The sequence below is a fragment of the Salmo salar genome, chromosome ssa13 (assembly GCF_905237065.1).
Source record: "Salmo salar chromosome ssa13, Ssal_v3.1, whole genome shotgun sequence".
In the NCBI taxonomy this organism is placed as follows: Eukaryota; Metazoa; Chordata; class Actinopteri; order Salmoniformes; family Salmonidae; genus Salmo; species Salmo salar.
In genome coordinates, this window is record NC_059454.1 from 21,961,092 (window position 1) to 21,980,128 (window position 19,037).

At 43.7% G+C, this 19,037-nt stretch overlaps 1 protein-coding gene across 4 annotated transcripts; it reads left to right on the forward strand.

The window, feature by feature from the left end:
• Nucleotides 1-1,789: 1,789 nt before the first annotated feature.
• On the forward strand, nucleotides 1,790-18,982 carry nr2c2 (nuclear receptor subfamily 2, group C, member 2). Of its 4 annotated transcripts, none has more exons than XM_014134840.2 (15): nucleotides 1,790-1,938; nucleotides 3,328-3,502; nucleotides 4,222-4,320; nucleotides 4,563-4,763; nucleotides 4,879-4,984; nucleotides 5,066-5,245; nucleotides 6,542-6,689; nucleotides 9,233-9,323; nucleotides 9,453-9,598; nucleotides 9,708-9,885; nucleotides 10,028-10,149; nucleotides 10,371-10,510; nucleotides 10,645-10,782; nucleotides 16,207-16,312; nucleotides 16,460-18,982. In XM_014134840.2, exons 2-15 carry the CDS (start codon nucleotides 3,443-3,445, stop codon nucleotides 16,632-16,634), a joined length of 1,890 nt encoding a protein of 629 aa, XP_013990315.1. In that variant the 5' UTR covers nucleotides 1,790-1,938; nucleotides 3,328-3,442; the 3' UTR covers nucleotides 16,635-18,982. The 4 variants fall into 4 exon arrangements, with proteins under 4 accessions (XP_013990315.1, XP_013990317.1, XP_013990316.1 ...); XM_014134842.2 differs by having other exon boundaries at nucleotides 16,216-16,312; XM_014134841.2 differs by having other exon boundaries at nucleotides 3,408-3,502.
• The last annotated feature ends 55 nt before the right edge of the window (nucleotides 18,983-19,037 follow it).

Here is a 19,037-nt window from a genome sequence, read left to right on the forward strand (position 1 = left end):
AATGTATGAAATGTATGCATTCACTACTGTAAGTCGCTCTGGATAAGAGTGTCTGCTAAATGACTAAAATGTAAAACAATGGTTCCAGACACTACCCCACACATCCTACACATCCTTGTGGAGACAAGTAATTGGTTCCCCATTAATCACGCCATCCCTTCACATGGTTTGTAATAGATTAAGATACATATGAAGACAATGTTCCCTATTGTCCTCTTCTCTTTCTGACATTCTGCATAGCAACAGGGACATGTGATAGGCAAGCCTGACTTCTCCATTCTCTGGGCCCCAGGTGACTGAGGCCCATATGAGGAAGGAAGTGCAACTGCCAACACCAGAGTCCAAAGAGATATAATCTAATAACAAGAGTTCAACAGTTTTAATCATATAAGCATTTGAAGCAGATAAGACATCTTAATTATCTATGTTACCGAGCTAATTCTGATTCTCCCGCCACAACCACCAACCTGTTTTTGAGAATACATATTCAGAAAACACAAGAAAAATAAAGTGCCATGAATGATGTTCTGTCAAATTCTTCGGAAACACATTTTTATTTCAACAACAATAACCAATGAAGCCTGGAAAAGCAATGTAAAGCCAGTTGAAATATATATATATGCACCACACATGAACTAGGGCTTATAGCAAGAACCATATAGGGTGAATTTGGAATAAGTTGGACACTTTTAGTATTTACAGCTTCTGTAACCTTTTTCGACATCTATCCAACATATTAGCCCAACACATGATACATTTCTGAAATCCTCAAGATGTTTCCTAATCACCCACACACACACCAAAAAAATATGATATCATATTCACAGGAGGCATGACCCACCCATTTGTTTACACTGAGTCAAAACTGGGACAGCAGGTGAGATAAACTGGGACACCATTATTATAGTCCTAATGGTACCCCACTGACAATTATATTCAATTTTGTGTGATTGGGAAACATCTGAGGATTTCAGAAATGTATCATGTTGGGCTAAACTGGATCTCTTTCCTCCATTGGAGAAGCATTTAAGACTGTCCCAGTTAGCGACTCCATGCTGTCCTACTTTAGCTAGCTATGGTTGGTAAAGCAGAATAAAAAAAGACTGAATTACAAAATGTAAACAATAGTTTAGATTTCCTCTTGTCAGACCAATAAATAAAAGCCTCAGGATTCAGAGATGGGCAGTATTTATGTAAAACCAGAAATAAGGTTTTGTCTAGAATAGATACAGCTTTAGTCAAATTTGACTTTTCATAGCAGGTTTAGGAGAACTATACAGCAGGTTAGGATAATTCATGTAGCAGGTTAGGAGAATTATGTTAGACATGACCCCTAGACATTTACATTTTCACATACATTTACATTTTGGTAATTTAATACACACTCGTATCCAGAGTGACTTACAGTCAGTGCGTTCAACTAAGGTAGATAAACAATTACATTTCACAGTCATAGCAAGTAAAACGTTTCTGTTACCATTAATGAGAATGTTCTTGATATGCGGGCTGGCTACTTGCAAATGTATTTTACATGATGTCCCATTCTATCCGAATTCCCCCTAGGTGGAATTATTAGGCTTATTACAGTCAGATTTAATAAATGGTCAGATTTACACATCATACTCACCTCTCTCCTTATTCTAAGGAATATTATATTATAAAGAATGTACGCAAGGATTAGGCCTATAATATTGACAACAAAATCTACCAATCAGCTCCCCTTCGAAGAAGGCAGACAGGCTGACGTCAGTGTGTCTGGCTCGCGCCGCGCGCTAGGAGGGAGAAAAGCGCAGAACGCGCGAGGAGGAAGAAGAAAAAACTCCAAGCATGCTGGCAGAATGGGGTCACGAACTATGACCTTTTACAGAAGAAAAACAAAAACAAATATTTTTTTTAAATAGAAGACCCAGACCTAAATCTGCAATCTTTCATCCGGTGGTAAGTCTCACCCAAAATATTTAAGCGGTTTAATGCTAGTGAAGGCATAGTCGAGACAAAAAAAACTGGATATTTTGTTGTAGCTTGATGCTGTGCCGTTCGAGGGAGAGCTCTAGCCGGTGGTGGGCTTGGGTCTGGATGGTTGTCAATCGTGGGCAGTGCTGTCATCTCTCATCTTATTTCAACGTTTAACTTATTACGTCAGGCAATTATAATATCCATTCAGTGACAACGCCTTTGAAAACCATGTCCCCCGTGTTAAACTTTTGATATCAACGGAGATATAAACGTGCCAAAATAAAGCTCTAACGCCGAGGACAAAAGATGAGCTGTAGCTGTCAGTGCAGCCTAGTAGCTAGAATGTTAGCTAGCTAGCCGGCTAGTACTACCGCGCAGATGAACCCGACCCTTTTACCTTTGCCATCTCGGGGACAAGGAATTTTGTTTTGATTGCGTAATCATATGCAGGCGCTACGTTTTTTTTATGTCAGGGTTTTATCATTGCAATAATATGTTAAATAACGGTTATCTCATCGATATAAACATATATATTTTTACATTTAATGAATGGCTGCCTGCCGTATTGTTGGCGAATTGCCAGGTTCTCCATTTTGTTCGTTTTGCATGTCGGAAGAAATTCGTTTTTGATAGACTTGTCGTTTGGCTAGTGAGCGAACGAACCCATGGCCTTCCTCCATCCTTTAGCAAATGTCAGTCCTCACCGCGGTTCAAATCATAGCCTTTTCTTCCTTTAATGAGAGAGAGAGAGAGAGAGAGACACTCTCCCAAACACACACAATATGATTGGTAAAATCCACAACTGGAAAGTGTGATGTGTAATTGTGTACACTTACAGCCTTATGCCCTCCGCTCCTTAATCAAATCACTGAATAAGATGCCCTCCCCGGGATGAATTGTCCTCAGACAGACATTACATTCTCCTTCAGAGGACAAATTGGTCATGATTGTGCATCTCTGACGAGATGGCATTGCATGCGAAGAGACTATCACATATCTTTACGAGAAAATGCAACAATGAAAATAGAATACCTGGGAAATAGGCAAGATGATACCAACGGTAGCTCTGGCAGGGCATAACCCTCGCCAGACATATCATTGGGACACTGAGCAGCAAGGGGCCTCCAATCCACACCATGAAATCAAAGTCGAAAAAGGAGAATGAGGGAGCTGGCCTTGGTGCTGAATTGCATGAAGTCAAGGGGAGAATTCTATGATAAAAGCACTTATCTTAAAGTTGCTATATTTTGTGGCTGTAGACGCACACTCTTGTTACGATCCAAATATAATGTACGAAGCAAATTAGGTATTACCTGAACTTGGTTAATGACAATGCTCACGTTTGTTTTCTGTTTGAAAACACTTGCTAAGGTTTGTTCTTATTGAACGTAACCCTTCCTGCTGATATAAGAGAGGTTGCACACTGCAGTTGACAGATGTCTTTGGCCTAGCTCCAGACAGGCCCCTCTAATGACCTTACATCACCATGATGACCAATGTGGAGGTGCTTTCTCAGCAGATAGTGGCGTCTGAGAAGGTGACAGAGGTGAGTGACGTGTCTGTGTGTGTGTGTGGTTGTGTTATTATGGGAGAGGATGTGTTTGTGTACTGTAAGGTAAATTGTGCTTGCATGTTGGTTGTCTGTGTTTGTGTGTGTGTGGTTATTTTGTTATTATGGGAGAGGATGTGTTTGTGTGCTATGAGGAGGTAAATTGTGTTTGCATGCTGGTTTTCTGTGTGTGACTGTGTCTGTACTGTGTATGTGAAAGGGCACCCTGACCCTAACCCATCCCACGCTTCCTGTTCAAAGATTATTTACTTTGCGAGACAAAGGCGATACACTTCCAGACACGCCTGTTTTTGTCTGGTTCAATGAAAATCAATGAACTAAGTAGACCAGACCCAGCTGCTATTGAATTGGTGTCTATGGGAGACACCCAGTTAAGTAGAACTGAACTGACCATTTTCAATAGTAAACGGCCTCAGTGAACTATCTTAGTTCATCCACCATCTTTGACGTTGCTGCTCTGTGTGGTCCTGCAGGTCGCTTCTGACTCCTTGGTTGCCGTGGAGACAGAGGCCACTCTTAACCTTCAGAAGAGAGGGGTCACTCTGAGGGCACAGTCAAGCCCCTCCCTCTGACTAGCTGCTGCTGGCTTCCCTGCTGCTCCCACATGTATTTTGTGTGTGGGTGTGTGTGTGTGTGCTTTGTTGCACATAATTCTTAGGATTTGACTGTTAATATGTTTGTATTGTGTGTTTCAGGTGCAGACCTCTCCCGCTGACTTGTCAGTGATGAGTGGCTCTCCACAACGCTTCCAGATCATCTCCACTGAGCCCTCAGCCACACAGCAGCACATTCAGGTAACAATACCCTACATTATTGAAATGCTACTGCTTGAAGTCACTGCCACCTATTGATGGCCTACACACATTGCACCCTCGTGACAATTTATAATATACACAGATTCAGACAAATCCCACTAGAACAAAATATTATTTTAAAAACTATTTGGATACAGCTTAAATAATTATAAGTGCTTCAATTAAAGGGATAGCAGTTGTTTGGATGGATGTGGGATTATGACCCCCTCCCTCCCTCTCAGATTGTAACGGACCAGCAGACGGGTCAGAAGATCCAGATAGTCACGACCATGGATCCCTTCAGCGGGCCCAAGCAGCAGTTTATCCTGGCGGCGGCTGATGGCTCAGGAACGGGCAAAGTCATCCTGACCTCCCCAGAAAACCAGGGCACCAAGCAGATCATTTTCACAACCGCAGACAGCCTGGTACCCGGCAGAATACAGGTACTGAAGTAGCCATAACACCACAAATCTAAACCACAGCATTAGATGACACACTGTGTTACCTTTGACCCCCTCAGTGACCCCTCAGCGACTTCTACTCCTCCTGGTGTTCTAGATTGTGACAGATGCAGCGTCGGTGGAGCAATTATTGGGGAAGGCAGGGGATGTGGGCCGGCCTCAACCTATAGAGTATTGCGTGGTGTGTGGAGACAAGGCTTCAGGTACGCATGCACACCGCACACACACTCACAGGCCATTGGCCCATTCATACCACTAACCCCTCCTCTCTGTTCTGTGTCCAGGGCGTCACTATGGGGCTGTCAGCTGTGAAGGCTGTAAAGGCTTCTTCAAGAGGAGTGTGAGAAAGAACCTGACTTACAGTTGCCGGAGTAACCAGGACTGTGTTGTCAACAAGCACCACCGTAACCGCTGTCAATTCTGCCGGCTGAGGAAATGCCTGGACATGGGCATGAAGATGGAGTGTGAGTCACACCAACGCATGCACATGAAGATGGGTAGAATTTTCTTCCCATCCCAACGTCAGAAACTCTGTCTAACATCCCACCTAAGTCATGTCTGCTCACAAGGTACCAGTAGGGCAGGGGGAGGCAACTACATTTAGCCGCAGGCAGATTTTTGTCAGAGTGAAAGACCGGAACATAATTATAATAATTTGTAAACTGCAAATTAGTGCCGAGCGATTAACCAACATTTTGGTTATTTTTCATTTTTTTAAACAACTAATTGACCAATGTCTGTTCAATTATTGGAATTCCATTTTGTTCGTTTTTTTCCTGTGAGCTCGATGTGCAGTTTCTGTAGAGATAAATCAGATGAGGCCTGAACTGTGCGATGTATTAGTTGTAGTTTCCAACAGGTCAATATTCTACATAGTTGAGTGCAGAAAACGTGGTAATCAACTACAATGACCATAATCCATTGCGCTCTCACTTAACCTTGTCCAGTCTGTGCGGCGCAGACACAGATAGATACTGAGAGAAGAGAGAAAGGGATAGAAAGCAGTTGATTCGTGAGTTTGAAAATAAATGATCTAAAGTGATTGATAGTTGGTATTCAGCAGTCGTAGAAGTATGCCTTATTGACTTTGAAGAATTACAAAATAGGGATTTTGTCAGACAGTATAGGCAGCAGCTCTATAGATATGAGATTATGTCTTGGAATTAAATAGTAAAGTCATCAAATAAACATTTTATTAAATTGAAGTAATGTAAATGATGGTTAATAACAGTGATAAGCAGTAATGGGCAGTCACTACCATCATGGACTTTTATTAATAGTTTTATTCAGTGTTGTTACAGCATTCAACAATAGTGCATTTAATGTAAAAAAAGAATCAAAAATTAATCAAAACTGAACCGACTTCAAAAAGCACTAATCGCTCAATGCTACTGCAAATTGACCAGAACTAAGCCCAAAAATAGATTATATTTGAAAATAACAATAATTTCAATACTTGATTACATTGAGACGTTGTCACATCCCACTGGGCACACACTGGTTGAATCAATGTTGTTTCCACGTCATTTCATTGAACCAACGTGGAATAAAATGCCCAGTGGGATATGTCTCTTTTATATTTGCGGGAATACTTGGTTGGGAACAGATTTCCTAAGTTACACTAAATTTTAGCTGAAATTCATTATTTTTTTTTTTGCTAATAACTTTTGGGGTCCAGAAAAAAATCAACCTGCCTGTTGCCGACCCCTGCTGTAGGGTTTTAGTGTTGTTGATGGTGTTTCTGTCCTGTGTGTCCTCAGCCGTGCAGAGTGAAAGGAAGCCCATTGACCTGCCCAGAGAGAGGCCTGTTAACTGTGCTGCGTCTACAGAGAAGATCTACATTAGGAAGAACCTGATGAGCCCACTCATCGCCACGCCAACCTTCATCACCGACAGTGATGGCTCCAGGTCAGAGACTGAGATTACGACTTTGATTGGTACTTTGGGATCAAATCAAATCAAATGTTATTTGTCACATGTGCCGAATACAACAGGTGTAGACCTTACCGTGAAATGCTTACTTACAAGCCCTTAACCAACAATGCAGTTCAAGAAGTAGAGTTAAGAAAATATTGACTAAATAAACGAAAGTAAAAAATTAACACAAGAAAATGACCTAACAATAACGAGGCTATATACAGGTGGTACCGGTACCGAGTCAATGTGCGGGGGTACAGGTTAGTCGAGGTCATTTGTAAAGTGACTATGCATAGATAATAACCAGCGAGTAGCAGCAGTGTAAAAACAAAGGGGTGGGGGGTCAATGTAAATAGTCTGGGTGGCCATTTGATGAATTTTTCAGCAGTCTTATGGCTTGGGGGTAGACGCTATTAAGGAGCCTTTGGTCCTAGAATTGGCGCTCCAGTACCACTTGCCGTGCGGTAGCAGAGAGAACAGGCTATGACTTGGGGGACTGGAGTCTTTGCCAATTTTTTGGGCCTTCCTCTAACACCGCCTAGTATATATATCCTGGATGTCAGGATGCTTGGCCCCAGTGATGTACTGGGCTATACGCACTACCCTCTGTAGCGTCTTACGGTCAGATGCCGAGCAGTTGTCATACCAGGCGGTGATGCAACCGGTCAGGATGCTGTTGATGGTGCAGCTGTAGAACCTTTTGAGGATCTGGGGACACATGCCAAATCTTTTCAGTCTCCTGAGGGGGAAAAGGTGTTGTCGTGCCCTCTTCACAACTGTCTTGGTGTGTTTGGACCATGATAGTTTGTTGGTGATGTGGACACCAAGGACATTAACTCTTGACCCACTCCACTTCAGCCCCGACGATGTTAATGGGGGCCTGTTCAGCCCTCTTTTTCCTATAGTCCACGATCAGCTCGTTTGTCTTGCTCATATTGAGGGAGAGGTTGTTGTCCTGGCAGCACACTGCTAGGTCTCTGATCTCCTCTCTATAAGCTGTCTCATCGATGTCGGTGATCAGGCCTACCACTGTTGTGTCGTCAACAAATTTAATGATTGTGTTGGAGTCGTGCTTGGCCATGCAGTCGTGGATGAACAGGGAGTACAGGAGGGGACTAAGCACACAACCCTGAGGGGCCCCAGTGTTGAGGATCGGTGTGGCAGATGTGTTGTTACCTACCCTTACCACCTGGGGGCGGCCCGATCCATTTGCAGAGGGAGGTGTTTAGTCCCAGGATCCTTAGCTTAGTGTTGAGATTTGTGGGTGCTATGGTGTTGAATGCTGAGCTGTAGTCATTGAACAGCATTCTCACATAGGTGTTCCTTTTGTCCAGCTGGGAAAGGGCAGTGTGGAGTGCGATTGAGATTGCATCATCTGTGGATCTGTTTGGGCGGTATGCGATTTGGAATGGGTCTAGGGTTTCCGGCATGGTGGTGTGGATTTGAGCCATGACCAGCCTTTGGTCATGGCTCACATCACATACCGAGGTGAGTGTTACGGGGTGGTAATCATTTAGGCAGGTTACCTTCACTTTCTTGGGCACAGGGACTATGGTTGTCTGTTTGAAACATGTAGGTATTACAGACTCAGTCAGGGAGAGGTTGAAAATGTCAGTGAAAACAGTTGCCAGTTGGTCCGCGCATGCTCTGAGCACACGTACTGGTAATCCGTCTGGCCCCGCAGCTTTGTGAATGTTGACCTGTTTAAAGGTCTTGCTCACATCGGCTACAGAAAGCTTGATTACACAGTCGTCAGGAACAGCTAGTGCTCTCATGCATGCTTCAGTGTTGCTTTGCTCGAAGCGAGCATAAAAGGCATTTAGCTCATCTGGTAGGCTCGCGTCACTGGTCAGCTCACGGCTGGGCTTCCCTTTGTGGTCCGTAATATTTTTCAAGCCCTGCAAGATCCGACAAGCGTCAGAGCCGGTGTAATATGATTCAGTCTTAGTCCTGTGTTGACGCTTTGCCTGTTTGATGGTTCGTCTAAAGGCATAGCTGGATTTCTTATAAGCGTCCGGATTAGTGTCCCGCTCCGTGAAAACGGTAGCTCTAGCCTTTAGCTCGTTGTGCATGTTGCCTGTAATCCATGGCTTCTGGTTGGGAAATGTACATACGGTCACTGTGGGGACAATGTCGTCAATGCACTTATTGATGAAGCCGGTGACTGAGGTGGTATACTCCTCAATGCTATTGAATCCTGGAAAATGTTTCAGTCTGTGCTAGCAAAACAGTCCTATAGGGTAGCATCCGCGTCATCTGACCACTTCGTATTGAGCGAGTTACTGGTACTTCCTGCTTTAGTTTTTGCCTGTAAGCAGGAATCAAGACCATTAAATTATGGTCAGATTTGCCAAATGGAGGGCGAGGGTGAGTAAAGGTGGTCTAGAGTTGTTTTTTCTCTGGTTGCACATGTGACATGCTGGTAGAAATGAGGTAAAATGGATTTAAGTTTGCCTGCATTAAAGACCCTGGCCCCTAGGAGCTCTGATTGGTCCTGTGGATAGAGTTTGGTGTCTGACTGGTGTTGTGTCCAGATCCAGTCTGCTAGACCCAGGGATGCTGGTGAACATCCAGCAGCCTCTGATCCAGGCTGACGGGACTCTACTGCTGGCCACAGACACCAAGGTACAACTCTGTTATTCCTCAACATTCTCAGTGTAATCCGTGTCCTAACATGCTGTGAATGGGACCGGTCATTGGAATCAAAGTGTGTTGTTCTCATCACTGGCTCACTGGATGTACCCCCCTCGACAGTCTGAGTCGGGGCAGGGGGACTTGGGGACCCTGGCCAGTGTGGTGACATCTCTGGCTAACCTGACCGACTCCCTCAGTGAGTCCCTGAACAACAGTGATACCTCAGACGACCAGCAGGAGGAGCAGTCTGCCAGCGAGATAACACGGTACGCATGCTGTGTGTGTGTGTGTGTGTGTGTGTGTGTGTGTGTGTGTGTGTGTGTGTGTGTGTGTGTGTGTGTTGTAATTGCTCCTGTATTGTGTATGTGTCTTCAGTGCCTTCGATACCCTGGCCAAAGCCCTGAACCCATCTGAGTTGGGGGTGGGGCAGAACCTGGCGGAGGGTGGGGAGTGTGTGGGCGGGGCCACCATCCAAGTGATCAGCCGGGACCAGGTGACCCCCCTCATTGAGGTGGAGGGCCCACTGCTCACAGACACACACGTCAGCTTTAAGGTGGTGGATCTAAACTTTAAACTTTTAAATGTTTTCACATTTTGCTGGTGTTCAACCATTTATTTTTGTATGCACGTAACCTTTGAGTTTTCAATAATCTAACATCTCTATCTATCTCGGTTCCTCTCTGTACCTCCTGTAGCTGACCATGCCCAGCCCCATGCCAGATTATCTGAATGTGCACTACATCTGTGAGTCAGCATCCCGCCTCCTCTTCCTCTCCATGCACTGGGCAAGCTCCATCCCTGCATTCTCCGCTCTTGGGTAAGAACACTCATATCAAAGTGTTATTACGCTTTTGGTATTTATGCGTGTGACTTGAACTGTTTGTGTGCATCATCTCAACCAATCATGATTCAGTCCTGTGTGTGTGTGTGTGTGTGTGTGTGTGTGTGTGTGTGTGTGTGTGTGTGTGTGTGTGTGTGTGTGTGTGTGTGTGTGTGTGTGTGTGTGTGTGTGTGTGTGTGTGTGTGTGTGTGTGTCAGTCAGGAGAGTAACACCAGCCTGGTACGTGCCTGTTGGAATGAGCTATTCACTCTGGGGCTGGCTCAGTGTGCTCAGATCATGAGTCTCTCCACCATCCTGGAAGCCATCATCAACCACCTCCAGAACAGCATCCAGGACGGTACACCATCAAACCTCCAGATCTCCAAACAAAACAAAACGCACACCCTGATACAATCACACACACAGTCCCCAGAAAACAAGTTAATTTCTAATTATTTCTGTTGTAAGGTGTTGTCTGCTGTTCCCCTGTAGATAAGGTGTCTGCGGAGAGAGTGAAGCTGGTGATGGAACACATCTGGAAGCTGCAGGAGTTCTGTAACAGCATGGCTAAGATGGAGACAGACAGCTATGAGTATGCTTACCTGAAGGCCATAGTGCTCTTCAGCCCTGGTGAGCATGGTTCAATTAACATCATACATTATGTTAGAAATACATCATAAATCACAGGCAATGACTAGGGACCCAAGTTTCTCCTGGTCAGGTCACATGATCGAGACAATATAAATTCCCTAGTTATGAGAAACATCAGACTTATCAGATAACAGTCAATTTACTCAGATAAATTATATTTTACATATACAGTACATGGGTCATTCCACAAAATGAGTGCCTTTTGCGTCACTTTGATATTTTAAGTAGAAATTGTGCACAGAAATGCAAGTTTAAAAGCCTGTTCAATTAAATGAAGTGCCTGTTTTTAATATAGACCACATGGAAAATAAATCATATATGAATAAAGAATTTCTAAAGTGGCAGCATTTTTATATGTCCCTCTTTGCATCCTCAATGACTTCTAGGAAGATTTTAAATCACTTAACCCTGACATTTCTCAGTTTTCACCATCACTGTAAAGCCCTAGTTATTTTGATACTCTGACAAAGTCATTTCTGAAGATTATTATTTATTTAATGTGATTTATTGATTCATTTTTAAGGTAAAAAAAAAACCTTGTACCTCATTTTAAAGTCAACCCTGTTACTTGAACTGAAATCAAATTTTAATACGGTGAAACTATTCCTTTAAAAAAACATTTTTTTCAAAAGAAACAGTCAAATCATAGTGTAAAAGGAGGTGCTCGGGTTCTTCTCTTTTTGGCCATTTTCTGGTGTTTTGTGGTGGAAAACTGAGCGGGTCGAGCGGGTTAAGCTTGCATTCAAGCTTGCATACCCCTATCTGTTGCACACAACAAGCTTCCATTCCCCTGTCACAAGGGGATTTGCCACTTACTATAGTATTTTTTTTATCTTTAACCTCTTGAGATGGGAAAACTTGTTTTTTAATTACATTGAACATGTGTTCTTTATGACAGAATATAAAAATGTGTTGAAATAAAACATTTTCTTTTCACCAAGTTACACTACTCAATCTCACACAAAATATCAATGAACCTACCAGGTACAACCCCAAATCCGTAAACACGGACCACCTTATAGATATCATCTTGACCAACCTGCCCTCTAAATACACCTCTGCTGTCTTCAACCAGGATCTCAGCAATCACTGCCTCAGTGTCTGCGTCCGTAATGGGTCTGCGGTCAAACGACCACCCCTCATCACTGTCAAACGCTCCCTAAAACACTTCAGCGAGCAGGCCTTTCTAATCAACCTGGCCCGGGTATCCTGGAAGGATATTGACCTCATTCCATCAGTAGAGGATGCCTGGTTATTCTTTAAAAGTGCTTTCCTCACCATCTTAAATAACCATGAACAGATATAGTCCTTGGTTCACTCCAGACCTGACTGCCCTTAACCAGCACAAAAACATCCCGTGGCGTACTGCATTAGCATCGAATATCCCCCGCTTTATGCAACTTTTCAGGGAAGTTAGGAACCAATATACACAGGCAGTTAGGAAAGCAAAGGCTAGCTTTTTCAAATAGAAATTTGCATCCTGTAGCACAAACTCCAAAAAGTTCTGGGACACTGTTAAGTCCATGGAGAATAAGAGCACCTCCTCCCAGCTGCCCACTGCATTGAGGCTAGGAAACACTGTCACCACCGATAAATCCACAATAATTGAGAATTTCAATAAGCATTTTTCTACGACTGGCCATGCTTTCCACCTGGCTACCCCTACCCCGGTCAACGGCCCTGTACCTCCCCACAGCAACTTGCCCAAACCTCTCCCATTTCTCCTTCACCCAAATCCAGATAGCTGATGTTCTGAAAGAGTTGCAAAATCTGGACAATTTGGATCCTCTCTAAAATGATCTGCCGCAATTGTTGCAACCCCTATTACTAGCCTGTTCAACCTCTCTTTCGTATTGTCTGAGATCCCCAAAGATTGGAAAGCTGCCGCGGTCATCCCCCTCTTCAAAGGGGGAGACACTCTAGACCCAAACTGTTACAGGCCTATATCTATCCGACCCTGCCTTTCTGAGGTCTTCGAAAGCCAAGTTAACAAACAGATCACCGACCATTTCGAATCCCACCGTACCTACTCCGCTATGCAATCTGGTTTCCGAGCTGGTCATGGTTGCACCTCAGCCACGCTCAAGGTCCTAAATGATATCATAACCGCCATCGATAAAAGACAATACTGTGCAGCCGTATTCATCGACCTGGCCAAGGCTTTCGACTCTGTCAATCACCACATTCTTATCGGCAGACTCAACAGCCTTGGTTTCTCAAATAACTGCCTTGCCTGGTTCACCAACTACTTCTCAGACATAGTTCAGTGTGTCAAATCTGAGGGCCTGTTGTCCGGATCTCTGGCAGTCTCTATGGGGGTGCCACAGGGTTCATATCTCGGGCCAACTCTTTTTCTCTGTATACATCAATGATGTTGCTCTTGCTGCTGGTGATTCTCTGATCCACTTCTACACAGACGAAACCATTCTGTATACTTCTGGCCCTTCTTTGGACACTGTGTTAAAAAACCTCCAGACGAGCTTCAATGCCATACAACTCTCCTTCCGTGGCCTCCAACCGCTCTTAAATACAAGTAAAACTAAATGCATGCTCTTCAACCGATTGCTGCCCGCACCTGCTCGCCCGTCCAGCATCACTACTCTGGACAGTTCTGACTTAGAATATGTGGACAATTACAAATACCTAGGTGTCTGGTTAGACTGTAAACTCTCCTTCCAGACTCACATTAAGCATCTCCAATTCAAAATTAAATCTAGAATCGGCTTCCTATTTTGCAACAAAGCCTTCTTGACACATGCTGCCAAACATACCCTCGTAAAACTGACTATCCTACCGATCTTTGACTTTGGCGATGTCATTTACAAAATAGCCTCCAACACTCTACTCAGCAAATTGGATGCAGTCTATCACAGTGCCATCTGTTTTGTCACCAAAGCCCCATATACTACCCACCACTGGGACCTGTATGCTCTCGTTGGCTGGCCCTCGCTTCATATTCATCGCCAAACCCACTGGCTCCAGGTCATCTACAAGTCTCTGCTAGGTAAAGCCCCGCCTTATCTCAGCTCACTGGTCACCATAGCAGCACCCTCCCGTAGCACGCGCTCCAGCGGGTATATTTCACTGGTCACCCCCAAAGCCAATTCCTCCTTTGGCCCCCTTTCCTTCCAGTTCTCTGCTGCCAATGACTGGAACGAATTGCAAAAATCACTGAAGCTGGAGACTCAAATCTCCCTCACTAACTTTAAGCATCAGCTGTCAGAGCAGCTCACAGATCATTACACCTGTACATAGCCCATCTGTAAATAGCCCATCCAACTACCTCATCCTCATATTGTTTTTGTTTTTTTCTCCTTTGCACCCCAGTATCTCTACTTGCACATTCATCTTCTGCACATCTATCACTCCAGTGTTAATTGCTAAATTGTAATTACTTCGCCACTATGGCCTATTTATTGCCTTACCTCCCTAATCTTACCTCATTTGCACACACTGTAGATTTTTTCTATTGTGTTATTGACTGTACATTTGTTTATTCCATGTGTAACTCTGTGTTGTTGTTTGTTACACTGCTTTGCTTTATCTTGGCCATGTCACAGTCGTAAATGAGAACTTGTTCTCAACTGGCCTACCTGGTTAAATAAAGGTGAAATAAATAAAAAATATTAAAAAAGGCACCTAATTGGTGGAATGACCCACAGGTGTATATATATGTACAGGTGTATATATATATATGTAGGTATATATACACTGCTCAAAAAAATAAAGGGAACACTAAAATAACACATCCTAGATCTGAATGAATGAAATAATCTTATTAAATACTTTTTTCTTTACATAGTTGAATGTGCTGACAACAAAATCACACAAAAAAAATCAATGGAAATCCAATTTATCAACCCATGGAGGTCTGGATTTGGAGTCACACTCAAAATTAAAGTGGAAAACCACACTACAGGCTGATCCAACTTTGATGTAATGTCCTTAAAACAAGTCAAAATGAGGCTCAGTAGTGTGTGTGGCCTCCACGTGCCTGTATGACCTCCCTACAACGCCTGGGCATGCTCCTGATGAGGTGGCGGATGGTCTCCTGAGGGATCTCCTCCCAGACCTGGACTAAAGCATCCGCCAACTCCTGGACAGTCTGTGGTGCAACGTGGCGTTGGTGGATGGAGCGAGACATGATGTCCCAGATGTGCTCAATTGGATTCAGGTCTGGGGAACGGGCGGGCCAGTCCATAGCATCAATGCCTTCCTCTTGCAGGAACTGCTGACACACTCCAGCCACATGAGGTCTAGCATTGTCTTGCATTAGGAGGAACCCAGGGCCAACTGCACCAGCATATGGTCTCACAAGGGGTCTGAGGATCTCATCTCGGTACCTAATGGCAGTCAGGCTACCTCTGGCGAGCACATGGAGGGCTGTGCGGCCCCCCAAAGAAATGCCACCCCACACCATGATTGACCCACCGCCAAACCGGTCATGCTGGAGGATGTTGCAGGCAGCAAAACGTTCTCCACGGCGTCTCCAGACTCTGTCACGTCTGTCACATGTGCTCAGTGTGAACCTGCTTTCATCTGTGAAGAGCACAGGGCGCCAGTGGCGAATTTGCCAATCTTGGTGTTCTCTGGCAAATGCCAAACGTCCTGCACGGTGTTGGGCTGTAAGCACAACCCCCACCTGTGGACGTCAGGCCCTCATACCACCCTCATGGAGTCTGTTTCTGACCGTTTGAGCAGACACATGCACATTTGTGGCCTGCTGGAGGTCATTTTGCAGGGCTCTGGCAGTGCTCCTCCTGCTCCTCCTTGCACAAAGGCGGAGGTAGCGGTCCTGCTGCTGGGTTGTTGCCCTCCTACAGCCTCCTCCACGTCTCCTGATGTACTGGCCTGTCTCCTGGAAGCGCCTCCATGCTCTGGACACTACGCTGACAGACACAGCAAACCTTCTTGCCACAGCTCGCATTGATGTGCCATCCTGGATGAGCTGCACTACCTGAGCCACTTGTGTGGGCTGTAGACTCCATCTCATGCTACCACTAGAGCGAAAGCACCGCCAGCATTTAAGTGACCAAAACATCAGCCAGGAAGCATAGGAACTTAGAAGTGGTCTGTGGTCACCACCTGCAGAACCACTCCTTTATTGGGGGTGTCTTGCTAATTGCCTATAATTTCCACCTGTTGTCTATTCCATTTGCACAACAGCATGTGAAATGTATTGTCAATCAGTGTTGCTTCCTAAGTGGACAGTTTGATTTCACAGAAGTGTGATTGACTTGGAGTTACTTTGTGTTGTTTAAGTGTTCCCTTTATTTTTTTGAGCAGTGTATATGTACAGTATATCAACTAGAAGAGTAGATAAGCATAACATCATGATAACGTTTCCATATTTACCTCGTAGTGTATTGTTAGGAAACAGCTATTGTGTGTCTCACTAATCAGACCATCCAGGCCTGAACAGTTGCAGCCAGATAGTGAAGTTCCAGGAGAAAGCCCAGATGGAACTGCAGGACTATGTGCAGAAGACTTATCCAGATGACACATACAGGTATGCTGTATGCAAATCAGGATCTTGATATATCCTTAAACCCTCCCCACAGGTCCCATAAATTCATATGTGAATCTGTCTTTTTCTCATTGGATCCATAAATCACATGTATTAACTTGTCTCTTTCTCTCCGATTGCTTGTCCCAGGTTGACGCGTATCCTGATGCGACTCCCTGCGCTGCGTCTGATGAGCTCCAGCATCACAGAGGAGCTATTCTTCACCGGCCTGATCGGCAACGTGCCCATTGACAGCATTATCCCTTACATCCTCAAGATGGAGACTGCCGACTACAACACCCAGATCACCGGTCCCACAGCGTGACCCCCCCCGCCACCACCCCTATCCACCCCCAAACCTCTCCAGCCCATCTCTAGACTGGTACCACGTGCCCCCCAAAAAACACCCTAATTCTGAAACCCCCATCTTTTGTCCTGCAAACATTTGATGTAATTAAAATACCCTTCGCAAGATGCAAAGTCATGGAGAAATCCCTTTCGGGCCGTGTTGTTCCCAGAAAGTCCGCTCCTCATCGTTTGTGATTATGGGTCGTAACCATGGGGACCCCTGGATGAGGGTTTGATGGTTCTCTGAAAGCGATGCATGATGGGACTGTGAGTCTCTTGTCCAGATTCCGTAGTTCAGAGCACTTAACCCCCTGGAGAGGGAGCGGTACTGTGGCTAACACGTCACTGTCACCTCTACTGCTTCAGCAAAATGGCTTCAATGTACTGTAAAGTTGACCTTTTCGCTCAAGCCTTTCAATATCGTTTTATCTTATGCAGGCCTTACTGTACATTCATGCTCAACAAAAAGTATATCGATTGAGTTATCGCTTGCTTCTGCCTCTAATCTCGATAACCTGTATTTAACACTTAGCCGACATAGACTAAGAATGAGCGACGCTTGCCTGAATGTCGTTACATGAGTAAACTGAGACATGAATTGGTGTAAAGGTTTGTTGTGTTTTTGTACTTTGAACTTTTCACCAGGTATTACAATGTAAAAAAGAAACATTTAAATGTATGAATAGCCTATGTTATGATGCTGGTCCATGCCTCAAGCTCTGTCTGTCCCTGAAACGTTTTGGTTGAAAAGACGACCAATTCCTCTAAATCAGGAATATGACTTAATTCACAGTTTAATAGCAGCTAACCTGGATCCTTAATCTACAGAGTATACGACGATGGACAAGCCATTTGTGTACTGAGCCACTCCATTCAGGATAATATTACATGTACTCTCCACTTCAGATAGAGCATCAAATCTATTATTTGTTTCAAACCGAACAGGAGAACGGTTAGAATGGTTACATTTCATTTTTTGGGGGGTTCATTTCACTGCAATTGTTATGGAACTTTCCCTAAACCAGTCCATATGATGACAGCCTGTTGCTGGGGACAGTCATCCATCCTACAGAGAGGGAGTTTAAAAACAGTCTTGTTACTATGTCTGCCTAAAGCAAATGCACATTCATTATATGGTTTAACTTGAACCATTTAGATAATGTATTTGAAGATTTTGTTTGTTCAATCACCACATGACCCTGGCTCCAGGTTAAAGTTGCCCTTACCCATAGATATAAGATCAGATTATCCTGGTAGTTCTAACCTTTACTGTTAGAGAGGTCAAATAAAGTCTAACATCAGTGGTTAGGGGCAACTTTATGGCCACCATTTTATTTTGCTGTCATGACAATCAAGCCTTGTGTGACATGATGTCCTGTTCTGTGTCCAGTATTTCTCTTTTCTGTTTATTTATTTCCATCCAGCTGGTATTATACAGTGCACTGAGTGCAGTAACACGCTCTGCATACTGTAGTGATCTCAGTCCACTTCCAGACTTACTTTACAGTGACTGTTTTATTCATATGCAGGTATTCACACCATAGGAAAAATATATATTTTGAGTTCTCAAGACAAAATGTGTTTTCCCTTTAATGTTAGCATGATTTATCTATAGTTTCACTATTGAATGAACATCAAGCAGGTATTTTCCTTTTGTATTCTTGCACAGTATATCGTTCTGTGATATAATAGTTTCCAAAATGTAAAAATGTGGTTTGTTGAGAACAAATGTATTTGTTCCATGTTAAGTGTACTTAAAGTACCACACCTCTAGTACCACATGAAAATATGTGTACATTGTCCAACAGCAACAAAACCAGTAGCACTAACTTATAACATGTAAAGAAGTCATAAGTAGGTATGTACTCTAAAATTATAGGTGTACTGTTGTAATAGCTGGTTTTAAAACCTGCAAAGACTGTTATTTTGACTTCTGTGAACTGAGCTCTGTACTACATGTATTATCATTCAAATGAGTGCATGTCCTTTTTTTAATCAGAGTTTTATAATATTGCAACTTGCCAGTATTTGCCCTGAAGAAAATGAGCGTTGTTATTGTTTTTGTATAGTGCATTGCTGTGCATGCAATTGCTTATGCATTTTAGTAAATGCTGTACGAAAAATGTGGAGTTTTAATGTTGTGGCTTATAAATGTTATCAGCCTGAGCAATTTCAGTGCATTAACTACTAAATGCAACAAAAACTGTTTTCTATTGTTTACATATGACCAGGGGGGATATGGACAGTGTTTTTTGGTTTGTAAAAGCCTTTGTTTCAAGTCTGTAGCTTTTTAAATACAGTACATATAAAAAGTGTCTTTTCCTGTCGAATGTGATATTGTATTTGGAGAAAAAAAGAAACATATTCCTTGGCCTGAGGA